We start from the raw sequence: 18572 nt of genomic DNA, 5'->3' as shown, positions 1-18572 counted from the left end.
GAAGCGCGTTCCATCTTAGACCACATCTCAGCTTAACATCAGGCGAGATTGTAGTCAAGTGCTTCCCTATAAAACTGTGAGTTTGCAGAAACATATATAATATAGATATAAAGACTGGGAAGAAACTGGCCTTCGAAACACAGTTTACCACTAGTTCGAAGGTCAGGGTCTGAACATAATGCTGTACCTGTTTCTTGAAAAATAAATTTTTATTATTTGTTTTATTATTTTTTTATTATACCCAATAATAAAAAAAAGTTTGGAAAATCCAAAAGTGCACGCCTCATAATCTCATCCTTTACAATAAAATTGATTATTTATAAAGAGTACGCTATAAATATAAAAAAGAAATAAAATAATACAGTTGGAAAAGTAAAGAATACCGTACCGTAATAATTGAGCTATTTTTCTTGTGGCCCCACCTAGATGTGAAACTGCGCAGGTTTAAGGGACTGACTACCAACTTATTTTTTTAAGCCTTGGCTTATAGTATAAAGAATCGAGTTCATAATGGTGAATTTTGAGTACACTAAAAAAAAAAAAAAATATAGATATACTAAAATTATGGAGAACAGTCGATATTTTTTTTTTGTTTATTTAATAACAATTAAACCACATCGAATCAGACCCTGAAAAATGAAAGGGTTCTATTCCTGAGCATACTCAAGCGTAAGAGAAAAAAAAAAAGACTCGATTAGTAAAGTATTTCGGTCGCTATCGTGTTAACAAGAAAATCCTCCGCACATACAGACACACGGACGTCCAAGACAGAACTTTTTTAAACTGTTTTTAACTAGTTTAAATAACAAAAATGACATCAAAAATATCATGAATGTTAAAAATAGTGTTTTTTCTTAATATGTGTGTGTATGTATTATCTTACAAGTGCAATGTATGATACATAAAGACATTTTAAGTTTGAAAAATCAGATGTTTTGCGCGAAGTGACAGTAGTACCCACCTCAACGCTTCGCTTATGAGGCGTGCAAAAAGGTTGAACTTGACTGCTTTAAATATAAAATAAAGAAACATCTACTTAAACATAGATTGTAATTGGTTAGGGGAGTTAAATATGAACACGAAACTGCTTGAACAAAAATATTATTTAACTTTTACTAAAATTTATAGCCACTGAATCAGAATTAATTGACCAAATATCTTGTGTACGGTGTACCTAATAAGCCAATAAAACTAAAAAAAAAATACATTTCATAAGCTCTATTTCGATCTCGATTTGTTCTGAAAAGTTATCAGCCATTGAGTTTCGAGAGCCATTCACTGACATCTTCGTGTCCGTGTTATCATAAATGGAAGACACAGACTCCTGAAAAACAGTTCTTACTATACTTAGGCTGGTTGCAGAGCTCGACCGACCATCAGCGCGTACGTCAGTCGCGCTTGTCATATGTATGGAAATTCATAAAGCCGTTCATAGCTAGACCGACCATACACACGCGTATTGTCATGCGCATTAGTGTCATAGTCATACAATTATTGTTGATGCGTATCGTCAGGACCGACGGTACGCACTGACGGTCGGTAAAGCTCTGCAACCAGCCTTACTATATATTAGAAGCCTGGGTCCCTTTGATTTGTAAAATTATTGTGAAAATGATTTATTTATTTTTATTTTTATTGGCGACACCAATAACGCGCTAGCTATGCAGTTATGAACATATCAAATGAAATTAAAATCGTCTTTAATATATAAATTGTTATTTACCTATTTCTTCTATATTCTAGTGTGGATGGAGAAGAATCGAGTGGTGTGTTGTGTGACTTGAGCCGGGCGAGATCGTTCCGAGCAGAACCGGCCCCCGGACAGAAGGTGTTCAGAGCTTCTGATCTATTACAGGTAGATGTTTATAACCGAAATTTTGTTTTACAGAGAATTGAAGGTTACATTCAAAATTATGCTAGAATAAAAGCTGTTTTTGCCATTTAATGTGTGTCATAATTTTTAGTGTAAAAAGGTATTTTACTGGGTATTTTTTAATTTGATCGGTTTTTCTTGCTGTTGCTTATTGGTTATAATTTAGAATGTAAAACATAATAAAATGTGCTTTCATATAAGAATCTGTAAGATCAAAAGCAGTTTTGGTTGGACAATCTTTACATAATATGTTCCATGCAAACGAAGAATACATTTTATTTTCAGGAAATTATTAAACAATCGTACATATTTTTTGCGAATTCATTAGATTATTCGAAAAATGTTGTTTTTTTTTTTACAGGGTGAACTATTAGGCACAGGTTTTTTCGGGCACGTGTACAAAGTGACACATAGAGCCACCAACGAAGTGATGGTGCTGAAACAACTGTACCGAGTGGATGAGGAGGCACAGAGGAACTTCTTGAAGGTATTCCTATTTTTTTATTAAATTCTTTTTATAAATGTACTAGATTTCCACCCGCGGCTTTGCCTGCGTTTTCGAAGAAAATATAGTCCCCGTTCCTGTTGGATTTTCAGGATAAAAAGAAGCCTATGTTCTGGGTTCTCAGGTACCTGCATACGAAATTTCATTGTAATCGGTTCAGAAGTATTTGCGTGAAAGAGTAACAAACATCTATCCATCCTCACAAACTTTCGCATTTATAATATTAGTAGGACGCCCAATTGCCTATGTCGCGCAGTTTCACCTTCAGACAAAAGCAAACATTTCTTTACCTTATCTGTAATTCCATTAAATAAGCTACATCGCTGCCAAGTGTTATAAAAATCAATTCTATGGTTTTCGAGTGAAAGAGAAACAAACCTACATCCATCGATTCTTACAAACTTTCGCGTTTATAATTAGTAGGAAAATATTTCAAGAATATTAAAAAATTTCTATCGTCAATTTTTTATACGCACATCTGAAATCATTCAGGTGTTACATCTGAAATCTAACTCTTGTGACAGAAAGTAGTGCGTACAGTCTATGTTACACGACATGTACAAAGTGTAATTTATGTTACATTACAGTAGGTACAAATTGTAATTTATGTACGTGACAGTAGGCACAAAGTGAAATTTATGTTACGTTACAGTAGGTACATATTGTAATTTATGTTCGTGACAGTAAGCACAAAGTGTAATTTGTTACGTTACAGTAGGTACAAATTGTAATTTATGTTACGTTACAGTAGGTACATATTATAATTTATGTACGTGACAGTAGGCACAAAGTGTAATTTATGTTACGTTACAGTAGGTACAGATTGTAATTTATGTTATGTTACAGTAGGTACAAAGTGTGATTTATGTTACGTTACAGTAGGTACATATTGTAATTTATGTACGTGACAGTAGGCACAAAGTGTAAATTTGTTATGTTACAGTAGGTACAAATTATAATTTATGTTTCGTGACAGTAGGTACAATTTGTAATTAACGTTACCTGACATTAGGTACAAAGTGTAATTTATGTTACGTTACAGTAGGTACAGATTGTAATTTATGTTACGTGACAGTAGGTACAAATTGTAATTTATGTTACATTAGAGTAGGTTCAAATTGTAATTTATGTTACGTGACAGTAGGTACAAATTGACATTGTTATGTGTAGGTACAGATTGTAATTTATGTTATGTTACAGTAGGTACAAAGTGTGATTTATGTTACGTTACAGTAGGTACATATTGTAATTTATGTACGTGACAGTAGGCACAAAGTGTAAATTTGTTATGTTACAGTAGGTACAAAGTGTGATTTATGTTACGGTACAGTAGGTACATATTGTAATTTATGTACGTGACAGTAGGCACAAAGTGTAAATTTGTTACGTTACAGTAGGTACAGATTGTAATTTATGTTACGTTACAGTAGGTACAGATTGTAATTTATGTTACGTGACAGTAGGTACAAATTGACATTGTTATGTTACGTGACAGTAGGTACAATTTGTAATTAACGTTACCTGACATTAGGCACAAATTGTAATTTATGTTATGTTACAGTAGGTACAAAGTGTAATTTATATTACGTTACAGTAGGTACATATTGTAATTTATGTACGTGACAGTAGGCACAAAGTGTAATTTATGTTACGTTACAGTAGGTACAAAATTGTAATTTATCTACGTGACAGTAGGCACAAAGTGTAATTTATGTTACGTTACAGTAGGTACAAAATTGTAATTTATCTACGTGACAGTAGGCACAGAGTGTAATTTATGTTACGTTACAGTAGGTACAGATTGTAATTTATGTTACTTGACAGTAGGTACAAATTGTAATTTATGTTACATTACAGTAGGTTCAAATTGTAATTTATGTTACGTGACAGTAGGTACAAATTGACATTGTTATGTTTCGTGACAGTAGGTACAAATTATAATTTATGTTTCGTGACAGTAGGTACAATTTGTAATTAACGTTACCTGACATTAGGTACAAATTGTAATTTATGTTATGTTACATTAGGTACAAAGTGTAATTTATATTACGTTACAGTAGGTACATATTGTAATTTATGTACGTGACAGTAGGCACAAAGTGTAATTTATGTTACGTTACAGTAGGTACAAAATTGTAATTTATGTACGTGACAGTAGGCACAGAGTGTAATTTATGTTACGTTACAGTAGGTACAGATTGTAATTTATGTTACGTGACAGTAGGTACAAATTGTAATTTATGTTACATTACAGTAGGTTCAAATTGTAATTTATGTTACGTGACAGTAGGTACAAATTGACATTGTTATGTTTCGTGACAGTAGGTACAAATTATAATTTATGTTTCGTGACAGTAGGTACAATTTGTAATTAATGTTACCTGACATTAGGTACAAATTGTAATTTATGTTACGTGAGTACAAAGTGTAACTTATCTTATGCGACAGTTTGTAGCGTATGTTATTGTTATATTATTTGCTTTACATTGGGAAGCTGGTGCATTCTTTACGTAACTAAGCAAGTCTTATCGTATAAATGAGTTAACAAGCATGATTTATCTCACAGGAGGTAGCAGTGCTCCGCTCGCTCCGTCACCGCAACGTGTTGCGCTTCATCGGCGTGCTGTACCGCGACCGGCGGCTGCACCTCGTCACCGAGTACGTGGCCGGCGGCACGCTGCACGACCTGCTGCAGGTGCGTAGCCCGGGAGACACTGTACTGCGGTCCATCGGCGTGCTGTACCGCGACCGGCGGCTGCACCTCGTCACCGAGTACGTGGCCGGCGGCACGCTGCACGACCTGCTGCAGGTGCGTAGCCCGGGAGACACTGACGAAAAATGTTTGCACATTTGTACCAGTGTGGCTGTTCGGAGTTGGGATAAATTATAAGATATGTACTAGCTTTCCACTCGCGGCATCGTCTGCGCAGTTAAAGAAAAACCCGCATAGTTCCCGTTCCCGTGGGATTTCCGGGATAAAAGCTATCCTATGTCCCGGGGTAAAAAGTAGCCTATGTCTTTTCTCGGGTATCAAAATATCTCTATGCCAAATTTCATGCAAATTGGTTCAGTAGTTAAGGCGTGATTGAGTAACAGACAGACAGAGTTACTTTCGCATTTATAATATTATAGTAGAGCCATTTTAATAGGCAACATTTGACAGTTCAACAAAATTCAACAACGTAACCTAGTAACGACGACATAGAATAACATGATATTTCGTTTTGTTAGAACTGCATATTTGCTTAACTTTTTTCAATTATGATTACATATTTATAATAATAATGACCGATACAAGTAATTTTAAGATTTCATTTTACTGATAAACCATACTAAACATAATAAACAATTTCTGAATTGAAGAACTGACGTCGCTACAATTTTGTGTCAATAAACCTTTTTTCTTTTTAAATACCAGAGACGTTCCTCTGAAAATCGAAATTTGACATCTAGAATCGAATGCATTGATTACTTGTGAATAAAAATCATCATAAATTAATAAATTCGATTGACAAATGTTTCAAATCCGTATCGATTAATTCACTTTAATCGATGTTTTTAAGCAGGTTACCTCTCTTCGAAGATAAAATTGATAGACGTCAAATGTTGCCTATTAAATTGGCTCGACTATAGTATGGACATGATTGAGATAAATAAATAAATATTTCAGGACTATTTTTCACACACGGCACGATCTGATCCCATGTATAATTTTTTCCACAGAACACAAGCCGTCCGCTAAGTTGGTGCGCACGGGCCAAACTCGCCCGTGACGTGGCCGCCGGGGTGGGATACTTGCATCGCATGAATGTTATACATCGAGATCTTAATTCGCATAACTGTCTTGTACGAGCTGATCAGGTAAGTAATTTGAAAGAAAGAAAGAATATACGTTTAATCACAAATACTTTTACTAATATACTTCTTCACTTAAACTAATACAGTTTTAAGAATAATACAAAATTTTAAACCTTAAAATACAATAAATATATTCAAATATATAGGTTTACACTTCTCCCCCCCCCCCCCCCCACACACACACATGATTGAAGCTGTGAATCAATCAAAACATGCAGCCGTTTATGTTGCGTATATTCAACATTCAACAATAAAAACCCTACAGGAGCACTTTCCGTGGACACGAACGTAAAAAACGTCTTTAGCACAGATAGAGGAAAAATTGCGAAAAGTATAAATAAAGTTACAACGCAAAATAAAAAAAGAGCGTGTGTGCCAAGCACACGTGTCAGAAGTGAAACTTCTTTAGCCATGACGAAAATTGTAATTTTACTCTCAACGCGCCTAAAGAAGTTTCACTTGAAAAATTTATGCGGAAGCATCGATGCGTGAGTCTGACTCGCACTTGACCGTATTTTTACCGCGTTTGCACACGATCAAGGATATATGTAATCTATACATATAATAAAATCGTAGGAAAGTCAAAACTGTACATTGAATATTTTAAAAGAATACTTGGGCCGTGGTCTACAATAGATACGGAACCCAAAAATATAGTTTTTTGAATTTTTGTCTGTTTGTATATCCGGGCTAATCTCAAAAAGTACATCATGGATTTACTTCAAATTCGGTATAGAGATAGCTTGAAAACTGAGGAAAGACATAGGATAGGTTTTATCCCGAAAATCCCACAGACACGGGAATTGCGCGGGTTCTTCGTTGACCACGCAACTGGTTGAAAGCTAGTATAATAGTATCCAATAATTGCAGGAAATGACAGTAATAGTGGCAGACTTCGGCTTGGCCCGTATAGTGCAGCGCACAGCTAGCAGTGCGCACACACACTCCTCGCTACGACGGAAACGGTACACGGTAAGTTTTTAACTGACTTTGAAAGAAGATCTCTTGATTGCAATGTTTATTTTATTTGTGTTTTCTTCATTATTCCTCAGGGTGGTATTTCAGCGCCATCTACCGGCTGTGTTAAAATTTGGAAGATGTTTTTTATGAGTGGATTCCCAAAACTGCATTGTATCTAGGTGTTTCATAAAAAATTTAAATTGTTTTTAAGGTGTTTATAAGTTTCGTACACTTTACAGCGAGCGTTGTCGTCAGTTATGAAGCTAAATTGACAAACTAGTCAAGAAATGGTGCATAAAGTATTTCAGGATTATTAAAAATGTAACTCAGAAATGTAACCTCTTAGGCTGGTTGCAGAGCTTGACGGACCGTCAGTGCGTACCGTCGGTCCTGACGATACGCATCAACAATTGTATGACTATGACACTAATGCGCATGACAATACGCGTGCGTATGGTCGGTCTAGCTATGAACGGTTTTATGAATTTCCATACATATTATGACAAGCGCGACTGACGTACGCACTGATGGTCGGTCAAGCTCTGCAACCAGCCTTATAGACGTGAAATTCGTACGGACTACGATCATATGAAGTCGCCTTCACTAAAGAAGTAAGAACTGTCTCGATATGCCGGAAGAACTAAATAAAAAGTTAATATTATGCTATAGTTTTGTTATTATTGTGTCATTAAGGAAGGTGGACCCCAAAATACAGGCTGTCCTAGTTTGGGGTCCAAATGTTACATGTTTGTACCTAACCCACAAATTGATCAATAAATGATTTTTATTTTTTTTTATTTTTTTTTTTAAAAAGAAAACATGGGCTCTAATAATTAAAAAGGAAAGAGTATTAAAAGGATTGGATGTTTCCCATTCCAGGTGGTCGGGAACCCATACTGGATGGCGCCAGAAATGATGAACGGCAACCTGTATGATGAGAAGGTGGATGTGTTCTCATTTGGCATCATTTTGTGTGAGGTGAGTTTATTTCTGTATGTTTTTTATGGTTTTTTTATAACTTTGATTAGATTTGAATGAAATTTTACAAACATAGATTTTTTGAAATTTTTGAAAGAGTAAAACAATTGGCAGGAATCGAACCTTAGACCGCTTAATTCAAATTAAAATTGCAAAAAAATACATAATCAAAAACTGTTATATGGTTTATGAAAACGTTTTATTTACGCGCGTATCTGTTACATCAGAACTAAGACTGTATATTTTCAATTCTTATTTATATATTTACATTATACTATTAAATAAGTTAGGAATAAGTCTGGACCACAAAAAATTGGCAATATTTATGAAAAATCATCACCATCACCATCAACCAAGTCACGCCCAGTCCGTTCTGCTGTTTCACTAGTTCAATTAGTGCTTCACCTACCTGGTCCAGTGTAACAACAGGCCGGGCTGGGACAAGCATCGTGTTCTCTTATGTTCTAGAATATTCCAGAAGGATTAAGAAGAGTTATTATTCTTTGGATTTGTACTTGATAGCAGGAACAGAGTGGTGTTTATGTCGTTATGTATGTTATGGGTCATTGAAAATACCTTTTCACGACAAAAAATATTGTTATTTTTTATAAGCACATATAAGAAGACAGTTATGCCGATCTTCATAATCGCTGGACATGTTTCAAGGAGTCTTATTGTAAAAATAGTTGTCCGTGGAAATACCCAATATTGCAAAGACATGCTCCATTCTTGTGTAAATCAGAGATAAATGTAATTTATTAAAATATAAATTTATTAACACAAACCACACATTTTTAATAATCATTCCACACTTCAGAAACATTTATGTACCGATGACATGATGGATCAATTCTCTAACCATAATTCATCCGTAATATTTATTTGATTTATATATTTACTTAAAATTTATTGTTTTTTTTTGTAATTGATTTACTATTCAAAATCTAAAACAAATACTATCAAAATAGACTTTCTTTATACGAATTTATCAAATGAATAAAAGCAAAACAAATCCCAATATCTATCCTAACCCAAATTCTTTCGCAGATTATCGGTCGAGTGTCAGCAGACCCAGACTTTCTGCCGCGGCGGTCTGACTTCGGTCTGAACGAGGCGCAGTTCCTGGATAAGTTCTGTCGCACGTGCCCAGAACCGTTCTATAGGATAGCCTTCCTGGCGTGCAATCTGGAGCCAGACGATAGGTATGGTTTGTAGAAAGTGTATGTTAACTAGCAATGATTGAGGTAAATGATATTTTATTATTGCAAAAGTGAGTAGTAATTTTGTTATAGTTACAATAACAAGCACCTACAACGTTCGATTTTGACTCATGTTTGAGTTATAATTTTAAATTTTTTATTTTAATTTGGAATCAGTTGAAAATAGTAGTTTTTCTTCATTTCAAAAGTTTTAATGATAAATTTTAGTTAGATACAAAACAAAATAGGCCCCAGGTACGAGCCTTGCTGAACACCCGAAGTTGTTACATAGGGACATTGGGATGAATTTACTTCCAGTCGAAAAATTTATCTGTAACTTTCAAATTTCTTCTTTCTTAATATTTTTCAGACCAATGTCTTCTACATGTACGAATATTAAACTGGTTTTTAAATCAGCAAGTGATTCACTTTGTCGAATGCCTTAGTAAAATCCATATATAGGTTAATCGTTATTTAGACATTCTTGTATCTGTTGTACGCATTCTATTCAATTCTATACATTCTTTCTAATGCTTTGTTATTCGTTAATTTGATTGATAAATCTTTTACAATTCTACACATCAATGCATGTGTGCAATGAACGATGAAAATGGTAACGAGAAGCTGACACGCAATAATCTGATTTCCAGACCGCCATTCGAAGTGATGGAGATCTGGCTGGAGTCGCTCGTGCTGCACCTGTCGCAGCCGTTGCCGCTGCCGGCCACACTGCTCGCGGACGTGGAGCAGTACGCGCGCCGCAGCACCGCGCGCACGACCGCCACGCCCGAGCGCCGCGTGCACACTGACAACGGCATCTTCTGCGCCAACACGCGCAGCCGCGAGGAGCTGCGGGAGGTGAGTCACGTGGAGCAGTACAAGGTACTAAGTAGTAGTAGTAATAAGAAGCCTCAATTTCATGTTCGTTTCAATGAATATATGTGGTTGACATCACCAACTGCGGTGGAGTGGCTGGAAATCGGTGCAGAAAAAAAGAAGAATGGCTGGCCAATTTTTTCCATGCTTTATGAGTTTTATCACAAGCCCTTATTTGTCACGTTTCTCCTAGACCTCCGCGTAATTTGATTATCATTTAAATCACAAACGATAATATTTCTATCCAACTCTCCAAAAACTCACTTCCCTCTCCCCTTCAAAACCATTTATGATTAACAAGCCATTGATATTGTCTCTTTCTACATTTGCAGCCCCCCGAATGCGTACGTTGGAGTGCGCTAGGCAAGTGCGTTTCCGCCAGCCAACTCACCGCACGTCGGGTCACACACTCCGAGCCGCGCCCGGCCGCGCGCTCCCGGTCACACCACGCGCTGGCGCCCGGGTACATACTGCGGGCCGACGGCAAGAATATAGACATCACTAAGGTTAATTGGTGTTTGTGTAATAGGCTAAGTCAATACTGTAAACAACAGAAACATTACTCACAATAAGTTCTATACCTTTTACATGGGTAAAATTATCTGCTACACCTTCTACATCGGTAAAATTACCTGATATACCTTCCGAAGCTGCAAATTTACCTGCTACATCTTCTAGAGCTGCAAATTTACCTGCTACACCTTCCACTGCTGCAAATTTACTTGCTACACCTTCTACAGCAGCAAATTCACCTGTTACACCTTCCACAGCAGCAAATTCACCTGTTACACCTTCCACAGCAGCAAATTCACCTGTTACACCTTCCACAGCAGCAAATTCACCTGCCACACCTTCTACAGCAACAAATTAACCTGCTTCACCTTCTACAGCAGCAAATTCACCTTCTACAGCAGTAAATTTACCTGCTACACCTTCTACAGCAGTAAATTTACCTGCTACACCTTCCACATCGGTAAAATTACCTGTTACTTCTTCTACAGTGGCAAATTTATCTGCTACACCTTCTACATCGGTAAAATTACCTGTTATACCTTTTACAGCATCAAATTTACCTGCTACATCTTATACAAGAGTAAAATCACACCTATAATTTCCTTTTAGTATCACATCATAACACTGCCTTAATAATTCAACCATTATTTATTTACAGGTTGACGATATATCCGAATGGCTGGACCCTCCACCGCTCAAACGAACAAGCCCAGACTCACATCTCAATAACTTGCTAAACGATACTAAAACTAGGAAAATTGAGGATTCCAATTTACCTGCTTTCCTCAGAAATCAATCAGTAGAAGGTTTAGAAACTGATGAGAAAGATCACGACCAACACCTGCCCTTCTGCAGACACCAAAGCATTCCAGACCACTGCGAAATACAGACTGAAAACGAATCAGACTCCTCCGACGATGAACTAGAAATACAAATTGACTGCAACCCCAAAATATTAACAGACATTGTCAAAAAAGGGAATTTACTAGCCAAAAAAGCAAGTTACGATATCACAGACTCGCCGGATAGTCTCGAAGAATTTATCCCGGAAAAGCAAGAAATTCCAAAAACAGTGGAAAAGTGTGAAAAGAACTCGCTAGCTAAGAAATTGCTGTCGCCAAAACTGAGTCGACTTTTCAAGCCAAATACGACAGAAGTTGTGAGGCAAAGGGAGGAAGATAAGGAAAAGTCTAGAAGCAAGTTTTTCGTTCAGCGACCTGCTTCTCCTATACGATCTACATATAGAGTACGTCCAAGTGACGATGAACCGAAAATTAACAGAGGTGTGCTCAAAAGTGACTTAAAACTGGCCAGTTTAGGAAAACCAATGACGCCCATATTTAGACGACATTTAGAAAACCGACAAGACTTCGACGGTCGATACAGTTACCGGGATAAAACCCAAGACAAACTGGATAGGCGCAAAATAGAGTTACCGATACGGAATGTTAAGAATTTAACGCCGGTTTTGGAAAAGAAAGATGATAAGCCCAAAAGGAGGGAAGGAATCACGCGTAGCAATTATGTAAGACTAGCGAATCTCAAAATTAGCAAAGAGCTGAAACCAGACAGTGAAGTTAAGGAATCTCCAGTAGAAAGGGTTATATAGATTAATGTGTAATGGTTTTTAGTTTCGTAGGAAAAAACGCGTAAAATGGTTGTGATGTAGAAATCTTTTTGAATATCTCATGATTTTTTTTATAATTTTTTTGATGTGTTTGACGCTTAAGGCACTATTTTAATCAGTCCACATATCCATGTGGACTTGTTGTGGACAGACAAAATTGAATTCCAAAAAAATTCGTATACTTAAATGACAAAATTAGTTTTTACTAATTTTATTATAACAAAATAATGATTGGCAAATATTCCGATAAAAAAACGGCTGGTCCGATACATTTTTCGGATATTTTATAAGGAATTTTTTGGCACGTGCCAAAAAACGTGCATAAAAATTTAGATTTTTGCTGAAAACGCGTTTTTCCTCGAGACTTAAACAATTACAAGACACTACACCGGTGGTCGGTATCAAGCTTCAGATTGTTATATTGTTCCTTCCATGTTAGCGTTTTAGAATTTATGTCATTTTCTGCTTAAATGTTATTTACAAGTATATCGTTGTTATGTCGACCGCCGGTGTATGTACGCCGACTTTATTTATTCTTTTATAGATAAAATATAGTGTGAAAGTTTTTGTGAGTTTGTTAATCTATAACTCAAAAACTCTTGGGCCGATTTCGATAAATTTTGGTGATTTTTCCCAAAAAAAAAATTACTCTGAACTAAATGAACTTTAGCGATTGTTATAAAAAACATATATTGTCTTTATATTCTGTCTTCATACAATTTTTAAGGATATTTTTCAAATATTATTAAATAAAGTCGGTGTACAGTCGTCTCTTGCCAAGTTGGATATACAGTTGTTGAGTTGTTAAGTACTTATTAACGCTTGGAACGGAATAATGTTCTATTGTTTACTTGCCAACAAAATATAGTACTTGTAGAATCTTTAATACTATGTTATACTGAAATTGTGGTCGCTATGAAATATGTAGTTAAATTTACATTTTTAGTGATTTTAGAAGTAGTAAAAATAAGAGTTAAATATGCCGTTTATTTAAAGATCAGAGTAAGGAATTTGCAATTCTGATAAAAATAAATACGTTAAAAAACCGACTTCAAAAACGGAAAAGCAAAAAATAAAAAAGATTTGATATTATTAATTACTACATATTATTTAGATGTGCTATTTATTAAATAGGTTTGATGGGACCAGCTTGAAGCCATTCCGCATCAAACAAAAAAAGAACCACGTAAATCGGTTCAGAAACTTCGGCGTAATCGGTGCACATACATAAAAAAATATACCGGTCGAATTGATAACCTCTTCCATTTTTTGAAGTCGGTTAAAATTGTTTGATTTTTAGCGTAATATATGAGAGAAATATTTCTGCTTTTATATCTACTTAATTTCCTTTATATAATTAGGGATGCATTTTATTTATGAACTCATGATGATAAATAATGTCTGTATATAATATACATATTTTATGGCGACCACGAAATAAATTACAGTAATATAATAAATAGCTTAAAATTTTGATACAGTTATTAAACGTTTCAAATTTATACAAATATACAATATTCCATAGATTTTGTACGCGTTGTTTTAGCACAACTAGTTAGGTGCTTTTACATTTGCGTGTGCCTTTGTCAAGTCTGTATTGTCTGTCAATTTGTCATCGAAATAATGGTAGCCCTACACGATGTTTTGAAGGCATGACATGAAGTTTGATCAAACCAATTTGATCTAGCGTAAATTTCATTGCTGAAAAAAATGATACATTATATCGATATTATATCATTTTTTCTGCAATTCTAAGATAATCTATAGATTTTCTTTAAAAATAAATAATAATTTTCGCGTATGGCTACTATTAGGAAAATCCCTGCGCTTGAAGTATGAAGGCTTTTTATGTATTTTTAATCAAAAAAGTCAAGGTACTTTAGGCACACGGTATTTATATTATTTTGCTGTTGATAACTTTAAGCAAAGGTGTTATACTTTTATTGCGTGCGATTGAAAATATATTTTCCTTTTATGTGTTGGTAATTGGAAAAACAATTAAAATTTTACCCCTAAAATAATCGAACTATTTAAAATATACAAATATATTTACAATTTGTAATACAAGCAATCTAAATTGTCTGTATTTTTCCAATATTTTCTCAAAGTATTAACAAAGTATTTTATATTTTGCTCAATAATTCGCAAAGTAAAACAACTGCCATTGTAACAATTATTTAATAAACAATTTTGCACTATCGAATTCTTTCCGTCTTCTAGAAAAAATATTTATGCTTCTAATTAATACATTTTAATGCCCACTAGTGCCAATACCATATAGTAAATACCTTATTATATTACGTTAATAATAATCGAAAAGCATTAACATTTTTCATATAATTTAATTTGTCCAAGAGATATATTGACGATATATTAATTAGCTTAAATTTTGTATAAAACCTCCAAATATAGGTATTTGATTATTGATATTATTTTTATATTGTTTTAAAAATAATTCCGCAAACCCGCCTGTTTGTATTTACTTTTTAATAAACTTAATTGACTAGACTTACGTTTACTTTAAGTGCTAATAAAAATATTAACTTGATTAATTTATTAACTTTTTAATCGCATTTAGTTTTATTTAATTTTAAGGAATATAGTGACAGGGTGCCATTTTTTATTTTTATGTTTAAAATTTAAATGCAACGATGGGTCGAGGTTTAGAAAGCAGTTTTATTATGACGGGATTATTTTAGTTGCATTTGTGAATTATTTAATTTGTAATCTCATGTTAGCGTGCTCATAGTTTTTATATTGTCTGTGATACATTTTGTTTGTAAAATGTTGCAATAACGAGTATTATAGATCTTGATAGTAATAATTGATTAACACTTTATTTCGTATTTTTACAAAATTAACAAATTAACCTTTAACGAAGGTTCCGTCTTCTTGCATTCCGACTCTTTATACTGTTTGTAAGTACAAAAATAAAGGGATATATTCAATAACTTGTGTTTTTATTTGATCCATGTCTATGTTCTTTATTATAATAATAGCGTATTTTATTACTACACTTTACCTATTTGATTACTCTAAACACCTCATCATATCGTGAAATATAGGAGTCAAATGATATTTAACTCATAAACATTAGTGCTCATCGTTTTGATTTCGAAACATCATCGTCATTTCGAATAATTATAATACAAAGTAACAATACCTACAAAGTATAAATTATACAGATCAATAAAATTCAAACATACAATGATACCAAAATGACCCAACACGAGTAGGTAATAATTTACAGAGAAAGTTTCTGTAACACTAGTTTTCAGTTTCGACCGTACAACTAGTAAAGTATGTAGTAACTATTTAGTAATCAATGATACAAATTGTACTCGCACCGCACGCAGCTACCGTTGCCGCTGCGTGTCGTGCGAATTTCGCCGACGCGTCACTGCGTATTAAGGGCCCTTAGTAGGTGAAAACGGCAAAATGGACTGTTTTCTATGAGCTATAATTGAAAATATTGAAGTTTTTTCGCACTGAAATTTCTAATACGTATTACAGAACGTATGTGTGATGGGATGACTGTTTCCAAAACACGATTGGAAAAATTTTGCTCGATAAAAAAAAATCCTGAAGTTACCTCTAAAATATCATATAAATGCTCAATACAACTGTAATTTACGATAATAATTCGTATAAAATCACAAATACATAGGTATTTATTTACCTTCCCGATTTCTTGACTGTTTTAGATTTCGAAAATACTAAATATTTTCATTCACTTTTTGGTTATAATGTGAATGGCGCTTACGATTTTTAGTTTCGAGCACGTTGATTCCATACTAAACGCGGACCCCCTCACCGCTTACCTCAGGCCCGAATAGCTGAATTTTCGCTGACCGCCTAACCCCCCCTAAGAGTCCATATCGATTTTAGAGTGATTTTGACTTGTTTCTGTAATTCTTTAGGCGCTCGTTTAACAAAACTAAATTAGTAACAATGTGTTTTATTATCTTAAATTAAAGATTCATTCAATATCTAAAATATGTTCGAGACAATTTATTGATATTCATTGTCCAGTTTGTTTAATAGCCAATAACCTGAGGCGTGTTTTAATTTTTTCCATGCGGGACGTTCGTGTCTTTGTAGTTTACACGGAATTTAAAAGAAGAAGTTTTCTTATAAAATATACCTACAACAGTAAAGACACAGACATCCTAAAATATGTTCGAGGCAATTTAAGTAATTTTATTCAAAAATTCAAAGAAAATCTATGCAATCAAAAAAATACATATTATACATATAAATATATACATATTATACATATAAATATATATACATATAAAAATACATACCACTTTGAGCGCTTTCAGCCTTTGCTACTCGACTACACGATGATCGCGTTCAAACGTAAAAATACTAGCTTTCGTCCAGCGCAAATTTGTATTAGCATGGCCTACATCATAGATTGGATACCATTTGTTTTTCCGCTCATCGCTCACCCGCCACGCCTCATGCTGCGCCGCTTTTGGTTGTAGCCAGGCGGTTAGTAGGATTTCATACTAGGGTTTTCACAGCTTGGCTAGGTTGTGGTGAGGCGGTTTATGGAATCGCACAGTAGCTTTTTGCTTTTCATGAACAAATAATTTTTGTAATCGGTCAATACCCGTGGTTTTTGTCCACAGAATAACAGCTCAATATGTATGCATTTTGATACAGAAATAATAATTATAGTATGGATTAGGCTACTTTAGACCCGAGCAGGTTCCAGCTAGTCATCACGGTCCAGTAGTTTTTGTATAGGTATCAGTATCGATTACGTACGATTGAGCCATTTGATTAAAAAAAAAATTGTATCTGGGAAAATTGTGTTTTGTATTTGTTCAGTTTTATATATTGGGAGTATATTAAGGAGTAGTATGAATACATTATATGGCATAGTAGGTAGTATTTATGAAAACAATCACTAGCTAGTATCGTTTCATTTTATTCAATTATCCTAAAAACATCCTAATACTTTGTATTCTGTTATCACAAAAATTGCTTAAACTTAGAAGGTTAAAAAAGGATAAAATAAAACACATTATAACCATAAAATATTATTTATTAAAAAAATTGATCTAAACATGGGTTGTAAATGTCTCGGACACAATATAATAGTTATAGATAAACGGAACCCCTAGTTTTTAGAAAATAAACTAATTATTAAAAATATAAAAATATTGTCGAAATTGGACTTCGAAGTTGTTTATTTTATAACAATAATAATTATAAATGAGGCGGCCAAGTCAGTAGGTCGAATAATACTAATGTAGCCTCTTAGAATTTTTTAACAGAAACATTAACCATCACCTTATTTGATAGTGAAATAATTTAATTCCGGAGTTCACAAAATTGACTTTACTCTTCATTCGGAGTTCGGATACAATACCAGAATTAAATAACAAGGGCTTTCAAAGTACACCAAATTAATATGTCCTACATTCATTTCCAGGAAGTTGGCCGCCTTACGTAATAAGCATAAGGCCCGGCGCAGACGGCACACTTTTTGTGCGATCGAGTCTGCGGCGCACAAAAAGTCTGCATGACGCGCAAAAAGTCGGTCGCGGATTTTTCACAGACTCAACGCACACGACGCACATCTTCGATCATTTTGTCGGCAGAAAAATCGACCTCTGGCATGATAATAGATCGCGTGCGTACGTCCCTAGCAATTGCAGATTGCCGACTAAAGTGTGCGCCGTCTGCGTTAGCGCTTGTTGAAGCAAACGTTCTATTTTTTTCACAGACTTTTTGTGCGGAGCGGCGCGATGCGGCGCGGTGCGATCTGCCCGAATTACACGGATTTTTTGTGCGCCGGACTTTTTGCGCGTCGTGTGCGTTACTGCATATAATTTCATAGGTTCTATTTTGACAGACTAAAAAGTGCGTCACGGATAGTCTGTCGTCTGCGCACGGCCTAAATGATCATTTAAGATGCTGTAAAAAATTACAGTTAAAATAAAAATATTAAAGCACAACAGAAAAGCACTTTGAAAATAAAATAATTGATGATTAAGTAAATACATAATTAAAGTTAATAATTATACATTATGAAGATTACATTTTCGTTATTCGAGAAAAAATAAGTGGTTTTAATTTGGCACTTTATTTATTGATAGAGATATCAATCAACTTTCTAATCTTTTCTATAGTTAACTAGGTATATATAAATGTGAGTAACTTTTAAGT

The 18572-nt window shown here is 34.5% G+C and overlaps 1 protein-coding gene across 2 annotated transcripts in view; it reads left to right on the top strand.

The window, feature by feature from the left end:
* Positions 1-13779, top strand: part of LOC123700270 (LIM domain kinase 1) — a 28200-nt gene extending 14421 nt beyond the window's left edge. For both annotated transcript variants that reach the window (XM_045647442.1, XM_045647441.1), the window contains 10 exons: positions 1744-1855; positions 2235-2360; positions 4945-5187; positions 6102-6239; positions 7107-7208; positions 8076-8174; positions 9222-9376; positions 10024-10231; positions 10582-10755; positions 11421-13779. In XM_045647442.1, the coding sequence (XP_045503398.1) occupies positions 1744-1855; positions 2235-2360; positions 4945-5187; positions 6102-6239; positions 7107-7208; positions 8076-8174; positions 9222-9376; positions 10024-10231; positions 10582-10755; positions 11421-12371 (2308 nt within the window). In that variant the 3' untranslated portion in view covers positions 12372-13779. The remainder of the gene's footprint in view (positions 1-1743; positions 1856-2234; positions 2361-4944; positions 5188-6101; positions 6240-7106; positions 7209-8075; positions 8175-9221; positions 9377-10023; positions 10232-10581; positions 10756-11420) is intronic.
* Positions 13780-18572: the final 4793 nt, after the last annotated feature.

The sequence above is a fragment of the Colias croceus genome, chromosome 19 (assembly GCF_905220415.1).
Source record: "Colias croceus chromosome 19, ilColCroc2.1".
NCBI lineage: Eukaryota > Metazoa > Arthropoda > Insecta > Lepidoptera > Pieridae > Colias > Colias croceus.
Note: the sequence above shows the minus strand (reverse complement) of the source record. Positions and strands in the feature narration are given on the sequence as shown.